The sequence below is a fragment of the Dryobates pubescens genome, chromosome 5 (assembly GCF_014839835.1).
Source record: "Dryobates pubescens isolate bDryPub1 chromosome 5, bDryPub1.pri, whole genome shotgun sequence".
In the NCBI taxonomy this organism is placed as follows: Eukaryota; Metazoa; Chordata; class Aves; order Piciformes; family Picidae; genus Dryobates; species Dryobates pubescens.
Window position 1 is genome coordinate 25697684 of NC_071616.1, and position 17781 is coordinate 25715464.

Here is a 17781-nt window from a genome sequence, read left to right on the forward strand (position 1 = left end):
AAGTTAGCACCTCTCTGGTTGAGAGAGTCTGAATATTCAGGCCACACTTTTGAAGTGTTTGACATACATTGCCCCCCTCATCTGCTCCTGACTGTCTCTTTCCCCTCCTTCAGAGCCCCCCTTTTCTCTGAGTGGGGAAGGAAAATCAGTTTGCTTTGGTAAATAGCTTGCTATGAAAATGATGAATTCAAGAGCATGTGGAGCTTGTGGTTGAAAAGAAAACGTCTGATCAGCAGAACGTTTCTCCCTCAGCTTGTAAGGGCAGATTCAGTCTCAAAGCCAAGCTGCCATGTGGTTATAAAATAGAAGCAGGCCTTGTAAGAACTGATCTAACTTTCTTCAATTGTCTGTGCATCTTTAATCATGTTCACCACTTAAAAAGCAGCAGTGCTGGCAGCTGATAATTAGCCTGAGCCTGCAGCAGCGTGGCCAGTGGCCAGATCACATGGTTCCTTTCATCTGCATATTTATGCATTTAAAGGAAAGGAAAACTTTCATAACATTTTAATAACTAGGTTCTTCTGAATCCATAAATACAGTCCTCTGGGCTTAGCCTACACTCTCTCTCTGATCTTACATAAGTGGAAGAGGGTGGGGTGTTTTGTTTGTTCTCCCTATTCTCTTCCTGTACATGAACATGCAAAGCCCATGTTCTCAAGTTCAGGGTCCTCTGGAGGATGGGAGGGTCAGGCAAGGTAAAACTGCACTTCTAAGGATGAAGGTATAACTCTGATTTGGTTCCTGGCACAGGAGCAATTCCCCTTTCCCTAGATAGCTCATCTACAAACTGGCAGGACTGAAACTCCTTTGCTAAAGAATGGCTTCAAACAAAAAATTCCTGATATCTGTACACACTGGCCATTACACTTCTTATCAAATCACTATCAGATCCAGATCTGGGATGTCAATATTTCAGATCATGGCTGAAAGATGTCAAAATGCAGGGAGCTGGTTCAGTTTGGGTCTGTGGATGCTGGAACTTGTCTCTGCGCATGCACACTGTCAGAGACAGCAAAGGAGGAGCAATGACCTTCTGTGCAGTGCCTCCAATCTCCTCCCATGGGCAGACACAGCCTAACAGCACCTGGGTGCTGCCAGTCTGCTGCATAGCTCTGCACAGGCCACCAGAAACTGGCCACTGGCCACTTCCCCTGCCACTAGTTTGCCTCCTGGTGGAGCAGCGTCAGGGTGACACAGCAAGGGCCTGTGGCAAGGGTGTGGCAGTTTGTGGGGATGCCATTTCCTTCTCTGGAGACTTTCAAGACCCATCTGGATGTGTTCCTGTGTGACCTGTGCTAGATTCTATGGTCCTGCTCTGGCAAGGGGGTTGGACTTGATGATCTTTGGAGGTCCTTCCAACCCCTAACATCCTGTGATCTCCATCTCCCCTGCCTAGGGGTGGCAACTGCCCTGACAGTCCTGGTGACATCCTGCAGGGTCCTTCACAATGAGACTTTGCAGATCATGGTAGCATCACCCAGCATGTGCAAGTGGGCTTTTCTTTAGTGCTGAATGACAGCCACTATCAGCAGGAAAACAAAGAAGGTAAGGATGGGAGGCTAATCCTTATGCTCCTGTGTTATCTTAATAAGATGGAGGAAGCACTGTTAAAATAACACATCACTGATTTCTTTCAAAGATGAACCACTCAGCTAAAAGGAAAAAAAAAAAAAAAGGCAGCAGCCCCCAAAACAAACAAACAAACAAAAACTATGTAATGAAGTTCCATTCTGAAAGACTATTGCTTTTTTGTTTTGTTTTGTTAAAAAAAAGTTCTTCTGTGTTGGAGGCAGCTTCCACCTAAGATTCCATGGGTGAAGCAGATATTTTGCTGATTTGTAAGGGTCTCAGTGGAGGCTTTAATTGTTGTTACCATACAGCAAGTGAACAAACAAGCCAATTGCACTGATTAAACAATTTCCAGAGTGTGTCTTGAACTGGTCATAAGCTGTGCCAGCAAAACTTAGGGGCCTGACACTGCTTTAGAGTACAAGTGAATTTAGTATGCTGCCGCTGCTTTGTTTCAGAGGTAACGTTAACGATCGTAGTCTTGTAACAATAGCTTTGCTAGACAAAGTGGAATGGCCAAGCCCTGAAAAATGCAAACCATGGCATTAACTTCACTGGGAGAGAGCATTGTTTCTTGTGTATTTAAAGAATCACAAGAAATGAATAAGGGAGAAAATAATTAGGAGTGGGAGTTCACAACTCCCTCTCCAAGTGAATAAGGAATGGCATTGGATGAGACACAGCAGCAGTGCTGAATGTTTCTTGGCATTTTCCATCTGAGGCCATAGAAAATTTCCTTTGCACCCCAGTGTCCCCAAGACATTCCATAAACTGCCTCTCTGGCTACCTAATGTGATAATTAACTTGTGTCCCCAGGTTTCATTATCAAGCTTCTAATCTAAGCCTGAACTCTCTGATCTGTCATCTGAAGTAGTGAGGGAATTTACAGCAGGGTTTTACCCAGTAAAGAAAAACAATTTACTTGCTAAAGACATTATGTGGGAAATACAGCCTACACATACAAGAATCTGGAAATTTGGGTGTTTATTTTGTAGTTTTGAGAGTCACTGAAATTTAACTTCATTTTGAGGCTGGATCTTAAATTTCCAGTACTGTAAATAGGGCAACAGATTTCAGCCAAAAAGTACAAGAGAGATTACCACTGATTTTGATGCAGTTTGAGGATAAATACTGATAAACATAACATAATTTAGAAATTTGTATTTTCTTAAGCCTTGGGTGTGAGGCACCATGTGAGTAACACAATGCAGTTAAGGCACTGTGGTTCTAATGCACACCTTTAACCCTGATTGTTTGCAGGAGGCTATTACTACGTTGTATTTAGCACTCACTAATCTAGAAATCATTGATGGTAAATGAAAAGAGAGGTTACAAATCAAATACAGGCTGATCTTGTGGCTACACCTTTCAGATCTGGTCTCCTGCCACATGCAGGACTATTTCACCTCTAACAGTAGAGAAATAAGGGCTCCTTGGTCATACCACCACTTATGCATTGGTTGCAAGAGTAAGAAGCTGTGGGGCTGTGTATGAATGTTGAGAGGGTGGGTCTACAAGGAATTAATGAGTAGATGGACTAGGATAACACATGGGGAGTAGAGGGTGAGTAAATGAAGGGAGGGAGAAACCTCATCCTGCAACCCTCAGATTTGGGGGTGGAGAAGGATAGGGCAGTTGTGGTAGTGTGTGCAATGCAGGGACACTTGGAGCCAAGAAAGGCTTTTCCTAAAAATCCATCAGCATTACCATCTCCTTCAAAGCTGTGCTGAGAAGTCTCCTCTGTACAGCAAACCCAGCACTTTTCTTATCTGGGTTGTCCAGCCAGAAGAGAGGAAGGTCCAAAGGCTCTGTATCAAAATTCCTTGCTTGGAGCTCCCACACAAAGGCAGGAGCTGAACTTCAAGCAGAGTCTGGGAGCTCGTCCCTCCAGCTATCACCTGTCCTTGGTGCACACAGACCTGTCTGATGTATTCTGATACAATTTCCAGTTAGCCAAGAACTAACATTGAGGGCAAATCCACCATCCTGGACCAAGTACATGCTACAGAAGAGTGAGAGTGGCCCATGATTACCTCTCATAATATTATGTTCCATGAATTTTCCTTCTCCACCATCTTTTCCACACTGCTAGTGGTGGCATTTTGGTACACTGGAACCAAGGAGAAAGACTGCTGTAACTGGTATAGTTAGTGGGTGAAGATTATCTCTAAGGTCTGCCAAGCTGTCATGATGGACTGTTCTGCATACTGAAATCACATTTCACCAATTCTTCAAAATGAACCCCAAACCAGGTCTTTCAACCCAAAGTGCTCTTATTTCTAGCCACAAAGATCATTGCTTGGTACATGAATTTACAGGAGATCTTACAGAAATTAATGTTACTCAGATGTGCAATCTGGGCCTACAGCTGCCTGTGATAAATCCCTGGTTTTTCCCAAAAATAACTTGAAAGCTCATCTATTTGAATATTGGTTGAGAACTTACAGAAATTAATGTTACTCAGATGTGCATTTGGGCCTACAGCTGCCTGTGATAAATTCCTGGGTTTTCCACAAAATAGCTGGAAAGCTCATCTCTTTGAATATTGCTTAGAGCATCACCAATGTTTGCAGAATATGTTGTGTAAGAACTCAGGTATGATTTTTCTTCTTATTTAAACCTTGTCTGATGCAGCAGGAGTTGCATTTGGGCTCCATGCCCCTTGCTCTGCTCCTAATTCTGTCATGAAGTCACCAGTCATGCAAACGCCTGTGCAAACATAGGGAACATGAGTCATGCAGCATCTGTTGCTATTTATTAAACCATGGTTTGTGTCTTTGGAATACATGCTATTATCCTTCATGTATGTGGCTTTATCTCTCTTATTATAATATGGAATTAATTAAGAATACTAAAGCTTGTGTTTACAAAATTATGTTCCTAACTTTTATCTACGGAGGCAGCATTTTCATATCCATTCTCTCCTAATGGCAGCATCCTTTGGGAAGATGCGATAGATACATTTAGGTAAATATTATTCCTCCGGCACACATGGTTTCCATTGTAATTGATCTCCTGCTGTTTCCTTCCAAGCACTTTCCTCTGTTACATATTCCACAATGGTGGCTGAAATACTGATCAACGATAGCAGAGACAAATTGACTCCAGCAACTGGGAATTTTAAGGGCAACAAATGTTTATATCTGAGTTTTGCCTGTACCATAGTTACTGAAATAGAGCTTTTATCTCTGTGCTGAAATTTTCACTGGCATTGAAAGTCTAAAGTTGCTTGAGGCAGTTATAATTTAACAAAAGGTTAGAATGAATAAAGACTGACTGAATGAGATGGGACATAAAGATAAAGCACTACAATACAGTCACATGGGCCCAAAAGCTGTATGGAAGATGCTCTCCCCTGCAGTTTCCCCTTTAGGCTGTATCAGCCTGGGTGCTCCACACAGACTTGCTGCAGAAGCTGCACCTGAGCCACTCACGAGCTGCCTGAAGCTTAGGGGCCACAAGCTGCTCACTGCAGGCTAGCAGAGCATGGATTCTGCGTGCTTTTAAACCAGCATGACCATTGGAAAAGGCTTCTTAGCAAATGGTAACAGCAAGAAACTGGGAAAAAGGAGGGCTGGGGACTGCTTTTTCCAGTGACTATGTTTCCTCTGATGCATGTCAAATTAAAGCTCTAGATGCAGCAGAGTGATAAAATATTTTCCTTCACCTGGCATTCACTGGGCTCCACTGGGCTGCGGTAGGATATCACTTCAAATCAGACCAAAGTTGGCTGCCCACTAGGCATTAGGTGCCATGGGGAACTGCACAGAAGTATGAGGAGAATCAGTATCTAACTTTTACCAGCAGATTTGCTGCATCTTCCAAGTTTCTAGCATGTAAATAGCATCAGACCTAAATGTATACCTGTGCCCTAGCTCTTTGTCTGTGATAGCACGATGAATCTGCTCACAGGGGTCCAGGCTCTGAGGATGGACCTACTCATTTGCAGGAGGTGCTCAAAATGCCCTTCAAAAGCCACGCACTGTGGCAACAGCACACCAAGCATTGGGATTTTTTGAAGTCTGCCTTCCCTTCTTTTATTATGACTGTGACTTGATTATGATTTATCTATTATTTGTTAAGCACCCTGTGCTCAAAACTTTCAAGGCAAGATGATAGGGTCTCTGCTCCCAGGCTCAAACTGAAGGCTTGATGCTGAAACCTACATTTATACAAGTGACCCGGTCATACCCTGCACCATCGGCCAAGGGGCTGGACCTGCAGGTAATCACAGAATGAAGACTGGACAGAAAAATCTGCAACACGAAAAGTGCCTCACATAACAGAAATACACAATCTTTTTTTTACCAAGACAGATTTTTAAGACAGGAAGATCTTTCTAATCCAAACTGGAATCACTTCAACTTTTGCATTCTGTGTTTCTTCCTCTCTCAGATGACCCCAGGCTGGCCCTTGCCCTTGCTTTGGGGAACATACTTCTGATTTGTATCTCAGGAGGCTGAGAGATACAGAATAAACTCTCATTACCTCTTGCTAATGTAAAGCATCACACAGCAGATGCCTGAAGCCCTGCTCAGTGGGGTCAACGCACAACAATAGCAGACCCCTGGAAGGACTTTTCCTTCAACTTCCACAGGACCCACTGTAATGGAGAGAGCAGTCTGTGGCTATCCATTTAAAAAGCCTTGCCTTCACAAAGCCTGCAGCAGTGTCACCAGTCACTGAGAAGACCTTTCTTGTTGTGCTAACTAGGAATTCTCATTAACTGATATCACTATCAGAGTTCCAGAGCCTCAGTGTTAACAGCAGGGGTTACAGTGCATGAGAAAGCCCCCATGCAATGACATTGCTGTGCATTACTAAGAGTCCAAATGAGCTTAAAGGTGAGATCCTGCAGTAGGAAACACAGAACCAGATCACAAAAACACAGCACAACCACTGGCATACACTGCTTAGAGCACACACAGGCTCTCCTCACTCCTGAGGAGTGCTAGGTGAGCTGAAAGTGGGAAATACTTTAGTTGCAGTAAAGACTTCAAAGAGAAAAAAGGTTTCACAGCATGTTTAGAATAAACGGTCATTCTTTATCATACAGAGTTGTGCCTTACATATAAATAATTTGAATGTCTTGCTCTTTCACAGAAAGTAACAGAGAAAAACCTTCAAGGTTGATACATGGGAGCTGGCATTACAAATCACATAGGGTCAAACTCAAATCCTACATACAAACTTAGAATGTTCCAGAATTGATCTATATACCACCTCTCTCCTCTGCCCTGGAAGGAATGGTATCAGGACCCTCCTTGAAAGACCACCCCATCATCAGCCTCTGGTTATGGATCCCAACTCTGCAATGCTGGCCCTGTTGCTGAAATCCAGTCCTTTACATTTGTAGTGGTTAGCAGCTGCAGAAGGAGCCATTGCCTTCTCCAAAGTGTGTATTCTATAGGTTTAGGGAGATGATTGCACTAACTAAGCACTACTCAAGCTGGATCCCTTGCAGCTATTTCTACTTCTTGGCTGACAAGCTGGCTACCAAAGCAGCATGGCTAGGTATTGCAGTCTAGTGACATTTGACTACAATGGGAAGCATTTATGTGGAATAGCAGTGTGGGAGCAGATAAAGGCACTAGTGGGGCTGCAGAGAGAAATCTGAGCTTTGATCAAGGAGATTGCAGCATTTGACTCAATCTGAGCTGGCAATGAGATCCTATCCTAACACAAAATAAAATACGTCATTCTTTTCAGCAGATGAAGTTCTGCCCAGTGGTTTGCTCCTCTCAGGATTTTTTTATGTGATCTCACTGTCTTTAAAGTCTTTCTCCCGAGGAAGATGATTGTTTAATATAGACTACAGCGTTAGCATCTGGTATTAGATCAGTCAGGCTGCTCTGAAACGAGGCAAGAGGGCGTCCTGGAAAGGAAATAAATATGCAAGTTTAATAGAGGAGATAGATTTACCTTTACCCATGCTATTTATTGCAAAAAAACCACAGGAACACACTGCTTGCTCAGTGTGCTCAGGGTCACCCCACCCTGCCACAGAAGTGTTTTATACTCCCAGTAAACACCAGATGCTCAGCAAGTGCGCACAAGGAGGGCAGAATTGAACCCCAGAGGCTTTTATGTCTTGCTTTGCTTTACCAAGCTGTCCTAAGAGGGCTTAGCATGTTCCCACAGCTCTCATTAATTTAACCGGCAAAGTAAGGCACTCAGCTTTTCAACCACACACTTTTGGCATCATTGGGCTGCAGAGATAAGCTCTAAAAATGCAAGGAGAAAAACTGTCTGACGGGAAACGTTAACACAGGCACAGTGTAGAATGGTAGGTATCAGCACCCAAGCCAGGCACTGCAGAAAAGGTCTTCTGTTCCACATGCTGATGCTTCTGCATCCCCAATACTGTTTTAAGCAGGATTCCTTCCAGCTAGCCACCAAACACAGCACCTAACAGCTTCCCGGTAAGGAAGCCAGGTGTGATGTTATGCACAACTCAGATAATCCATTGCTGGTGTAAGAATGGCTCAAAGAGTTAGGGTTAGGGTATCAGTGCGTCAGAGTGAGTGTTCTTAAGTCACTAGGATAGCCACATGCCAATTGCATGTGAAGCTACAGAAAAACTGTGGGTTTGGTAGTTTTTTGTGTGGTTAATTTTTTTAATGTCATATCAGCTGACAGGAAGTGATTCTTCAGCACCATTTTGAGTGAAAACACTCATTTACCTCATTCAGTGTTTCACTTTATAACAATTTAGCCCAAAACCAAAGTGTCAGGTAAAGGAGACAGTTTGTATTAAACCTGAAAGCATGCTAACTGTAAGAGGCTATAATCAGAGCTAATTACAGCAGTATTGTGGAAATCCATTGGTTTGGGACTTTAGTTTTGATAAGGGGGATAACAACTTGTAAGCTACAATTCTTTTTAATTGTAACAATAGTAACCATCTTCTTTAACACTGCTTCTTTCATCTCAAAAAACCCCACAGGTTCTTGCAAACTATACATACCATGGGAATTGCTTAACCTAACACCAAAGTGAAGCCATCTCTGCATGAAATGTGTAATTGTCCAACAACACATAACAGCCCTGTGCAAAATTTGTAGAAAATAAAAAAAGGTGAAGAAGTAAAAAATAATCTCCCTCATGTCTCCTCACTAAAACTCAGGAGATCCTAGAATGTCCACCATTAACAGAGAATTATTCTTTGAGAATAAGGAAGGTAGCTTTTAATAGGCACTCACTGACTTGAGGCACTTACAGAGGAGGACAGCAGCATCACCCCCACTCGTGGCCAGGGAAGCAGGGGCACCACAGGGCAGTGTCCTGTCACATCTGTCAAGCTCACCTGTCCATGTCCTCTGCTGGGTGATGATAAAACTTTGACACCGGGATTGGGAGTTGCAAATTGCAGCAGCTTCCTCAGCGCTGTGAACAGAGAGCAGGCATCCCAGGTAGCTGTAGGAGGGCCAGCACTTGTAGTCTCCTCCTTCCACTATTCGAAAGCCCTTCACAGAGATGTAGTCTGGGAACACAAGGAGGAAGTTTAGGGAGTCTTTAAGTGCACTTTCAGAGTCTAGTTACACTATATACTTAGTATGTTGCACTTCAGTGGAACTCTTGAAGGAAATGTGACAGTGACAGGTTGAACCAACCTACTTAAATGGAGAGGATAGGACTGTAAAGTTTAAAAGAAATCCAAATTTTGGCTTTTGGTTGTGCTATGAAGCACAGGACATCAATTTCCTGATGGATATAAGAGAGGGCAGAGCTCTCAAGAATGAAGGGACAGGGCAGCAACTGCAGGTGTGAGGCAAGAGGAGCAGGCTGTTGTGCAGACTCACACACCCTCTGCTTCTTCTCCAGAGAAGCAAACCAGACAGCAACCTCTCCTGTACCTCAGCCCCAACAGCAGAACCAGTGCATCACAGATCCAGCACCGTGCTACATGGGGCAGGTGTTGACCCCATCATAGTGCTACTCAAAAGCACAGGATTCCCAGTGGGGAAAGGGAGAGGCCAGGTCCTGCTCCAGTGGGATACAAAAGACCTGACAAGTCTGAGCAGGTGATGTTCAGGCTATTGTTCACTGACTGCCAAGATTCCCTCCCCACCTTCCCACATTTCTAGGATGATGATAATTTTGGCACATTGCTATTGAGCCTGCTGTGAAGAGAACAGGTAGGTGTTGCTGGAAAATAACAGCAATTCCTGTTAAAGCTGCTCATCCTCCAGTGCAAACAACCACGTATTTTTGTCCATAATGTTGCAAATTCCATTCTTTCTCACATAAAAAGATATCCTTCAGCACACCACCATCACCACCTCACCATCTCAACTAAATGCTCAGAAAAATGTGCTTACATGTGCTCAGTAACCATTGCACTTTTGAAGCCTTCCTTTGGATCAACCTCATCTCTACTACCAAGTGGATCCTTTTCAGAAGAATCCATCTCATAAAGGTTCATCTGTTTATCCACAGGTCAAATAGGATGGTCTTCAGAAAAGAAACAAATTTAGAAGGCACCAAGGCCCAAGATACTCTACCACACTTACCTTGGAGTTGTCAACTTCATACTATATGTTCACATAATAACCTGTGCTCAGCAGTCAAAAGCCACCAAGTGAAATAGGAAGTTTCAGTATCAACCTGGAAAACTGACTTTTTGGTTCATAGCATGAGATGACCCTGACAGACAGGAGACATTCAATTTGCTACTCTGTTCTAGTTGCTTATATTCAAATATATTCACTTGAAAAAAAATGATGCACATTAAGAGGAGAGTATTGTGAAGCAGTGCAAACATATGACCATATGTAGGCCAGATTGTCTGCACTGCATGCACTTTGCAAACAATAAAATCATGCATAGGTCCCATTAAAAAAAAAAGAGTCAAAAAAAAAGAGCAAAAGGCTGCTCAAAAAAGGACACTTTCGGTGCTTTTCCTAGTCACTGTACCCTGCCTGAATGTATGGGAGATCAGAATTTGACCAGTTATCAAGTTCATTATTCCCTCAGTAGTTATGTTACTTAAAGCATTCAAAATCGAGTACCTTTTAAAAGCAGAGGTCTTTTCTGCAGGTAGAGCCCAGACTTGTACAGATGCAAAACCTTTTCAAAAGCTTTCAGAGTTTCATTTATTCCGTATCGTAAATCACCTGCATTCAAAGGAAAAAGATTATAAAGACGAATAATTCCATGAAACACTATTTAGAGACTTTCATAAAGAAGCCCATGAGTTTTAGCCAGTACCTGTTGCATTTAGAATGTCACTCAAAAAGGGCCGCAAAGCTGGTGGTGCAGAGTGTGGCAAGAGGTAGGTGAAAAAATACCTGCAAAATATCCCAGAGACTAATTAGAATACACTTACTTAATTTCCCTAGTGATTAAGTTATCTACATTTTCCCATAACTTGATTATCCATATGCAACTAGTAAGTCTGCTTTGGTTATTAAGTTATGCTTAAGCACTTCTTTAGCATCTCATAGGTCATTCCTGTGAGTCGGGCTGAAAGCTCAGTCCTGGCAGCATAGTGTGTGAAATCTAACTTTCAAGGGCTCACGCACGGAGCTTTCCTTCATTCCCCTGAGCCATTTTTATACACTAAGCAATGCACTTCCCATTAAAAACAAAACAAAACAAACAAAAAAAACCAACACAAAACCAAACTGTATAAAAAAAGACTCATGCAAGACCTTTCGCTTGCCTTGAAAAGATTTCACATTCTTATTACCCCTGGAAAGGCAGGACAACTCATTCCCTGAACCTTCCAGAAAACACCTGTTCTACAAAGATGAGTGAATGACTGCAAGGCTGCAATAATCTGAGCAGGATTTGTCCTTTAACATCAAGCCCTGAAAATTCAGGCTGCCTTACTAAATCTTAATACATTACAGTCTGCCAGTACTTGACCTGCCAAGCATCAATGCTAAATCTAAGTCCTCGTGCTTTCAGCTGGTGGCCTATAGGAAGTGCTGCAGCAGTCTCAGCCCACTGTCCATTACTTGTTTCATCACTCTTCCATAAGTGCCCACAGTCTTCATAGGGAGACGCAGGGTTCAAGTGAATTGCTAGTCAGCCTGTTCCAAATAATGGGGGTCTCAAAGCTGGTGGGCCTTGGATGGCAGTCCATGCTGCCACTGCTTTCAGCAAATAGATGTCAAATACAAAGGCTTGTTTGGCAAACAATAAATTCACAGGTTCAAATTTGGGGCACACTTCTAGAGGGCTCTAGGAAAAGGGAGCAGCAGAAGAAAAATGTCTTCATCCTCACCCAACAACAACCACCCTATATTCCTGCCTTATAAGGAAAATAAACTTGCTTCAAAGTGATCCTTAACTACCCTTTGACAAATGTGAGGGGGAATCACTGCATGAAAGAAACACAAGGTGCTAGAGGCTACATAACAGTGTGTAAGCTCAACCATCCTAGATCTTCCCCCCCTCTTGATGGACACACCGATACGCATTGAAAAGATTCTTCTTTTCATTTATTCCTTCACATTTCCCAACTGCAGAGCATTTGAGAGGGAAGCTTTTTGTAGGGAAGTCGAGTGTGCAGTCATTATCTTCCTTGCATGACAGTTCCTCAGTGCTGGCGTCATCCATGTCTGTCACTTTTAGGTTTCCATCCACCATAACAAACTGCCTTGGCTGGAAATCCAAGAGGACTATTGAACCCAGGGGGGAATGTGCCAAGTAAAACAGCAGTTTCACAAGACTCAGGCAAATCTGAAAAAGAGAAGATGAATATGCATGGGGAAAACAGATGAAAAACAGCTATTAAATTGGAAGTAGAACAAAGGGGAGGGCATTCAATGAAATTAAGGGGGAGGGGGGAAGTATAGTACTTAAAAGGTAATTATATGTATGCTACAAAATTTATTATCAACATTGCCACAGGACTTGACTGGTAAGTAGTTTAGCAGCATTTTTTAAAAATGTGTGTATACAAAAAGAGAAATTTGCAGTTGGAGGAACTAGAGGAGAAAGCTGTGAAGAAAACAATAGCAGCCTTCACGTTTCAGGAGCTATATTGATTTGTTAGCTGAAATCAGAATGTTCTTTTCCCACTCTGGCATAGAATTAATACAGTTCCCTCCCCTCCCCCATGCTGCTCCATACAGCAGATTCATGCCTTGATGGATCATTCAGCAGTATGAATTTGGGCACACAATTGTGCTTCTGATGAATTAGCTGAAGCATGCAATGTATATGTTGCCAGCATTTTTGCGTTTATGTCAACTTTCTGGCAGCAGGGAAAGGTCAGACAATACCCTGACCCAGCAGAAAGCTTGCCAAATTATTTTTTGAGCAAACTAGAACCAGAAAAAAAAAATGCATTTATGCTGCACCAGCACTTTGTTCAAGTAGCTTTTTTCAGCAGTTTTCGTTCAGTATGGAGAGCCCTGGCGTCAAACTGTATCATCAGCTAGGTGTGCCAGGCAGACCCACGCCACCCCTCACTGCCTCTGATAGCAATCTGTGCAGGCGCGATGGTTTGTTCACTTGGTACAGCTGAAGAATCGCTGCTATCTGATGTGGCTCATCACAGGGGAATCCCATCCATTTAGACACCCTAATTAAGAAACAGGACTAAACAGTGCCAGTGTAAGTTCTGATTTAGTATCTTAATCAGTCAAAAGATTATTAAAATCTTAATGCCATCATACTAGACCTCACCACCAAATAATCCAGCATCATGAGTTTCTAGCTCTACAGAGATTTTTGCACATTCAAGAAGATACGAAATAGCTTGTAAGTAAAAGTAGAACTCCACAGGCTAGAAGAAGTTACTTTGGAAGTTCTGACACTATTTTAACTTTGTAAGTGAAGCAATCATAAGAATCCCCACTTCATATTCTGCAGCTCAGTGAGCACAGTTGCCACACTCCTCCTCTGGCTTGGATTGCAAATCACATGCAGGCAGGGATTTTATTTTGGGACTTTTGTTATGTTTCTATTTTAGCCAAAGCATTTCTTACTGACATTAAGGTACCCAAGCTTCCACTTGATTCTCTCTTTCCTCCTGAGAACCAAACAAGCAGTAGTGAACCCCCAACTGAGACCTTGAGGCAAACTGTAATACAATCTACAACCAAAGTGAGTGCCATGTCAGAAGTCATTTACGTTGCTGGGGAACTTAAGAATCCCTATGCCAGATGCTTAGGAGACAAGGCAGACCTCACTAACAGGGAAGCAATCCTAGCACCTACAGCGGGAGGAAGTAAGTTAGCAGTGTTTGGAGTACATCAATACCCAAAGGCTAAGAACAGAAACATACAAACACACGGCTGAGCAACAGGCTGCTCAGCTTGGTGCCCAGGACAGGTAATACACGGAAAACAACCCACTCCTCGGGTGGCCAGGTGGCTTTCCCCCGTCAGATCCAGTCTGCTGAGGGGTTTCGCTATAAAATCCCCTCTATGGAGCAGAGCAACAGAGAAGGAAAACTAGCAATGGAGTGGAATACTGGGTATCAAACACCATCTCAACCCTGAGCAACATTCTGTGGCCATTTCCTCCCAGCTGCAGCTCCGTTAACACCGTTTTAGAGAGCAGGGATTTAACAGCGAGACGCCAAGGGAGGGCTATTTTCAAGTGATTTAAAAGGAGTGAAAGCAAAACGATGTATGGAGAATTTGCGGAAGCAAACAGAGTGTCATCATGACAATCCCGTTTGCCCCAACGGTCCCCGCGGGCTCTTTGCATTTACCCAGTTTGTGGTCTAAAAGCAATTGATAAAAATCCCTTTGATTTGTTTTCTTACTTTAAATCTCTCCTCCCAGGGGGTCTGCAGAAGCTGAATCATCTCTAGGGGCGATCCCAGCTCCAACATAGCTGTGACTCCTATTTCAGGATCTCTGCTATTATCATAGCATTGGCCGTGTAGCTGCCGGGAGGGAAGGAGCGATTGTCAGAACGACGACGCTGCCAGTGCCAGAAGGCCCGGGCCACCAGGGGATGGGGAGGACAGGGGGCAATAGAGGCGGATCGACTCAGTCTCGGCACCAGGCCGCCCCGCTCCCTTCCCGATAAACCCCCGTACCGGGGAAGCATATTCCGCAGCCGTTCTGCTCCGGCGCGCCCCGCCGTACCTGCACGATGCCGGGATGCTGCAGGCGCTGCAGCAGCGTCACCTCCTTCATCAGCTTGTAGGCGGCCAGGCGGCGGCAGCCCGCCGGCGCCCCGTAGCGCTGCACGCACTGCCGCACCTCCCGGCCCGCTCCGTGCACCGACTTGAGGGCCACAGTCCCACCGCCCGCCAGCGCCGCCCGCGCCACCACTTTGGTGAAGCCCCAGCCCAGCACAGTGACGCCCGTCGCCAGACTCAGGTCGCCGCAGCCCAACCCGCCCGCCAGCGCCTCCTCGCCGCCCGCCGCCGCTGCCAGGCGTCGCAGGTCGCGTTGCCTCTGCCACAGCTCTTCCCGCAAGCCCGGCGGGAGCGGTAGCGGGGAGCCCGGCTGCCCCTCACCGCCACCGCGGCGGCCGGCTGGCAGAGCCAGCAGCGCCAGCAGTGCCAGCAACACCACCGCGCTCAGCCGGGCGCCCCGCCGCGCCCCGCCCGTCACCGCCACTGCCATGGGACGCGGGACTGCGCCGCAGCAGACTCCGACCGCTCTGCCGCCCGCTCTCCGCAGCGCCGAGAAGGCGAGAGCCGCCAACGGGGCGGGGCGGGCGGGATCCCCGCCGACGGGCGCACCCACCCACCGCCGCCGGCCCGGCCCTGCGGGACAGCCGCTGACCCGACGGGCGTCCGCGGGCGCACGGGGAGGGCAGGACGAGCGGTGCTGGAGCTGAAGCGGTTCTGACAGAGATGGGCACAAAATGGGAATCGGAGCTGCCGGGAGTGAGCGGCACGTCCCGGCAGCGCCCGCCCCGCTATTCCAGAGCGGCTGTTGTTAGCAATAGGCGCTGATTTGGTGGGCGTGAATTCCGTCAGTCTCCCGCTAAAACTACCGCAGAACACATTCTCTGACAGACCTCACGTTAGGTTTCTAAGACAAGCAAACACAGGCAGTCTGTCTTATCAGAAGGTGCACCCCATTAGGGTGAAACAGCAAGGCATTGCCTAAAGGTTCTTGAAAACAAACAAACAAAACAAAAGCCACCAAACAAACAGAAAAAAGGAAACATGCAGGGAAACCCAACCCCACAAATTTATCATGGATTTGTGAAGAAATCAATCAGCCCAGTGATGCACAGCCAGACAAAACTGATTTAGCAGGGGTGGGTTAGATCTCTGGAGGTTCCTTCCAACCCCTACTATTCTGTGATTCTGTGTGCTGTGACACATACTGCTGTGAAGGCAAGGACAGCGTTGCCGAGGTGGCTATGAAGGAGTGGGATTGGCAATGTGCCTCAGCTCCTTCACCTGCTTCATACAGGCCCCTGCTCCAGGCACTGCTGCACAGTTGGTTGGGTCAGTGCAGAGCAAAGACAGGTGGATTTTGTGTGCTTCTGCTTCAGGTGACAAGAAGCTCAACATGAGCTCTCAATGTGCACTTGCAGCCCAGAAAGCCAATCAGATCCTGGGCTGCATCAAGAGAAGTGTGGCCAGCAGGTCAAGGGAGGTGATTCTCCCCCTCTACTCAGCTCTGGTGAGACCCCACCTGGAGTATTGCATCCAGCTCTGGAGGCCCTACTACAAGAGGGATCTGGAGGTGCTGGAATGTGTCCAGAGAAGGGCCACGAGGATGATCAGAGGGCTGGAGCACCTCTCCTATGAAGACAGACTGAAGGAGTTGGGGCTGTTCAGTCTGAAGAAGAGAAGGCTCCAAGGTGACCTAATTGTGGCCTTCCAGTATCTGAAGGGGGCCTACAAGAAGGCTGGGGAGGGACTTCTCAGGATATCAGGTAGTGATAGGACTAAGGGGAATGGAATGAAGCTGGAGGTGGGGAGATTCAGGCTGGATGTGAGGAGGAAGTTCTTCACCATGAGAGTGGTGAAGCCCTGGAATGGGTTGTCCAGGAGGGTGGTTGAGGTGCCGTCCCTGGAGGTGTTTAAGACCAGGCTGGATGAGGCTCTGGCCAGCCTGATCTAGTGTGAGGTGTCCCTGCCCATGGCAGGGGGGTTGGAACTAGATGATCCTTGTGGTCCCTTCCAACCCTGACTGATACTATGATACTAGGACAAGCACTGAACTCTCCTCACCAAGTGTCCTTGAACACCAGCCCAATGGGCTGATCCTCTTTTTTTGTTACCTTTATGCTACTGAGTTAAAGCTAAAATAACACTCTGCCTTGCCACCTGTTTTGTCTCATAATTTGTTTGGTGGCATAATCAACTCAGAACTAGGGAGACCCTCCCTAGAAAGCAAGCAGCATGGTGCACAGCCTGGTGCCAGGCAGCTTCCTCCTGGTTCTAGAGGATGCATGTTTTGCTTTTCCTTTGCTAGCTGGGGTGGTTGCTGTCTTCAACTGCTGTCCTGGTCCTGAAGGGGACAGCTCTGATGAGAACCTTCTGTCCGCACCTGGAGGAGACCAGTAGGATAGAGTGAGTGAAGTTTCATAGGGTCTGACCTAACCATGAGCAAGCAGTGTGAACACTTGGCCCTGCAGTGTTCATGCTGTCTTTGGACACACCTGCCCCTCCTTTCTCCCTCCACCTATAGCAATGCTATTGCTTCTCCCCTGGCTGGCCACACACTGCTCAGGTCACTGCTTGAAACCACCCCTGCAAAGGAGCCTTTGTGAAACCTCCTTGAGAAGCTCAGCTTTGATATCATGGCCCTTGGAATGGAGGTTTTCAGAGATTACAGTAGAGCAGCTATCACAACCAGTGATCTCAAGACTGTTTTAATAGAAATAATGAATATAAGAGATTGCTTATAAATAGCTTCCCTCTCAAAAGCCCACAGAAAATTTCTTCTCCCTTCTCACTGGTTCAAAGTTACTAGGACAGCCTGTGAGTTAGGGCATGAGCAGCAGCCCCACAGTGAAGCACAGCTGCCCTGCAAGACAGCAGGAAAAATGAACTCTGAATTCATGAGAACATTTCCATGACAAAGTTTGGGAGAGAAGGCAGACCACACAGTGCAACAGTGGAACATCTCAGGCCACCTGTGTTTATCTATGCCTGGATTAGTTAGAGGATGATCCCAGAACAGCTCTTACAGTAGTTGAATTTCCTTCATTGCTTTTTAATCTTTAGAGCTCTTTAATTACTGTCCTTATTCCCAAATCAAGTATATGTCTGTGTCATATTAATGAATATTCATTGTCACCAGAGAACTATGAAGTGTATTTTTACCT

The 17781-nt window shown here is 45.5% G+C and overlaps 1 protein-coding gene across 1 annotated transcript; it reads right to left on the reverse strand.

The window, feature by feature from the left end:
- Window positions 1-6607: 6607 nt before the first annotated feature.
- Window positions 6608-15313, reverse strand: LOC104304676 (extracellular tyrosine-protein kinase PKDCC). Its single transcript, XM_054161859.1, has 7 exons — window positions 14625-15313; window positions 14297-14419; window positions 11987-12258; window positions 10780-10859; window positions 10581-10685; window positions 8876-9052; window positions 6608-7444 (listed from the first exon to the last, which is right to left on the reverse strand). Exons 1-7 carry the CDS (start codon window positions 15108-15110, stop codon window positions 7341-7343), a joined length of 1347 nt encoding a protein of 448 aa, XP_054017834.1. The 5' UTR covers window positions 15111-15313; the 3' UTR covers window positions 6608-7340.
- Window positions 15314-17781: the final 2468 nt, after the last annotated feature.

Bases quoted from the DNA above. Each gene is read 5' to 3' on its own strand.
- LOC104304676 (XM_054161859.1), bottom strand. From the start codon at position 15,110: ATGGCAGTGGCGGTGACGGGCGGGGCGCGGCGGGGCGCCCGGCTGAGC. The intron at 9,053-10,580 runs GTACTCGATTTT...TTGTGTTCCCAG, and splicing joins AAGACCTCTGCTTTTAAAAG to ACTACATCTCTGTGAAGGGC. The intron at 7,445-8,875 runs GTGAGCTTGACA...TTTCCTTTCCAG, and splicing joins CCAGCAGAGGACATGGACAG to GACGCCCTCTTGCCTCGTTT.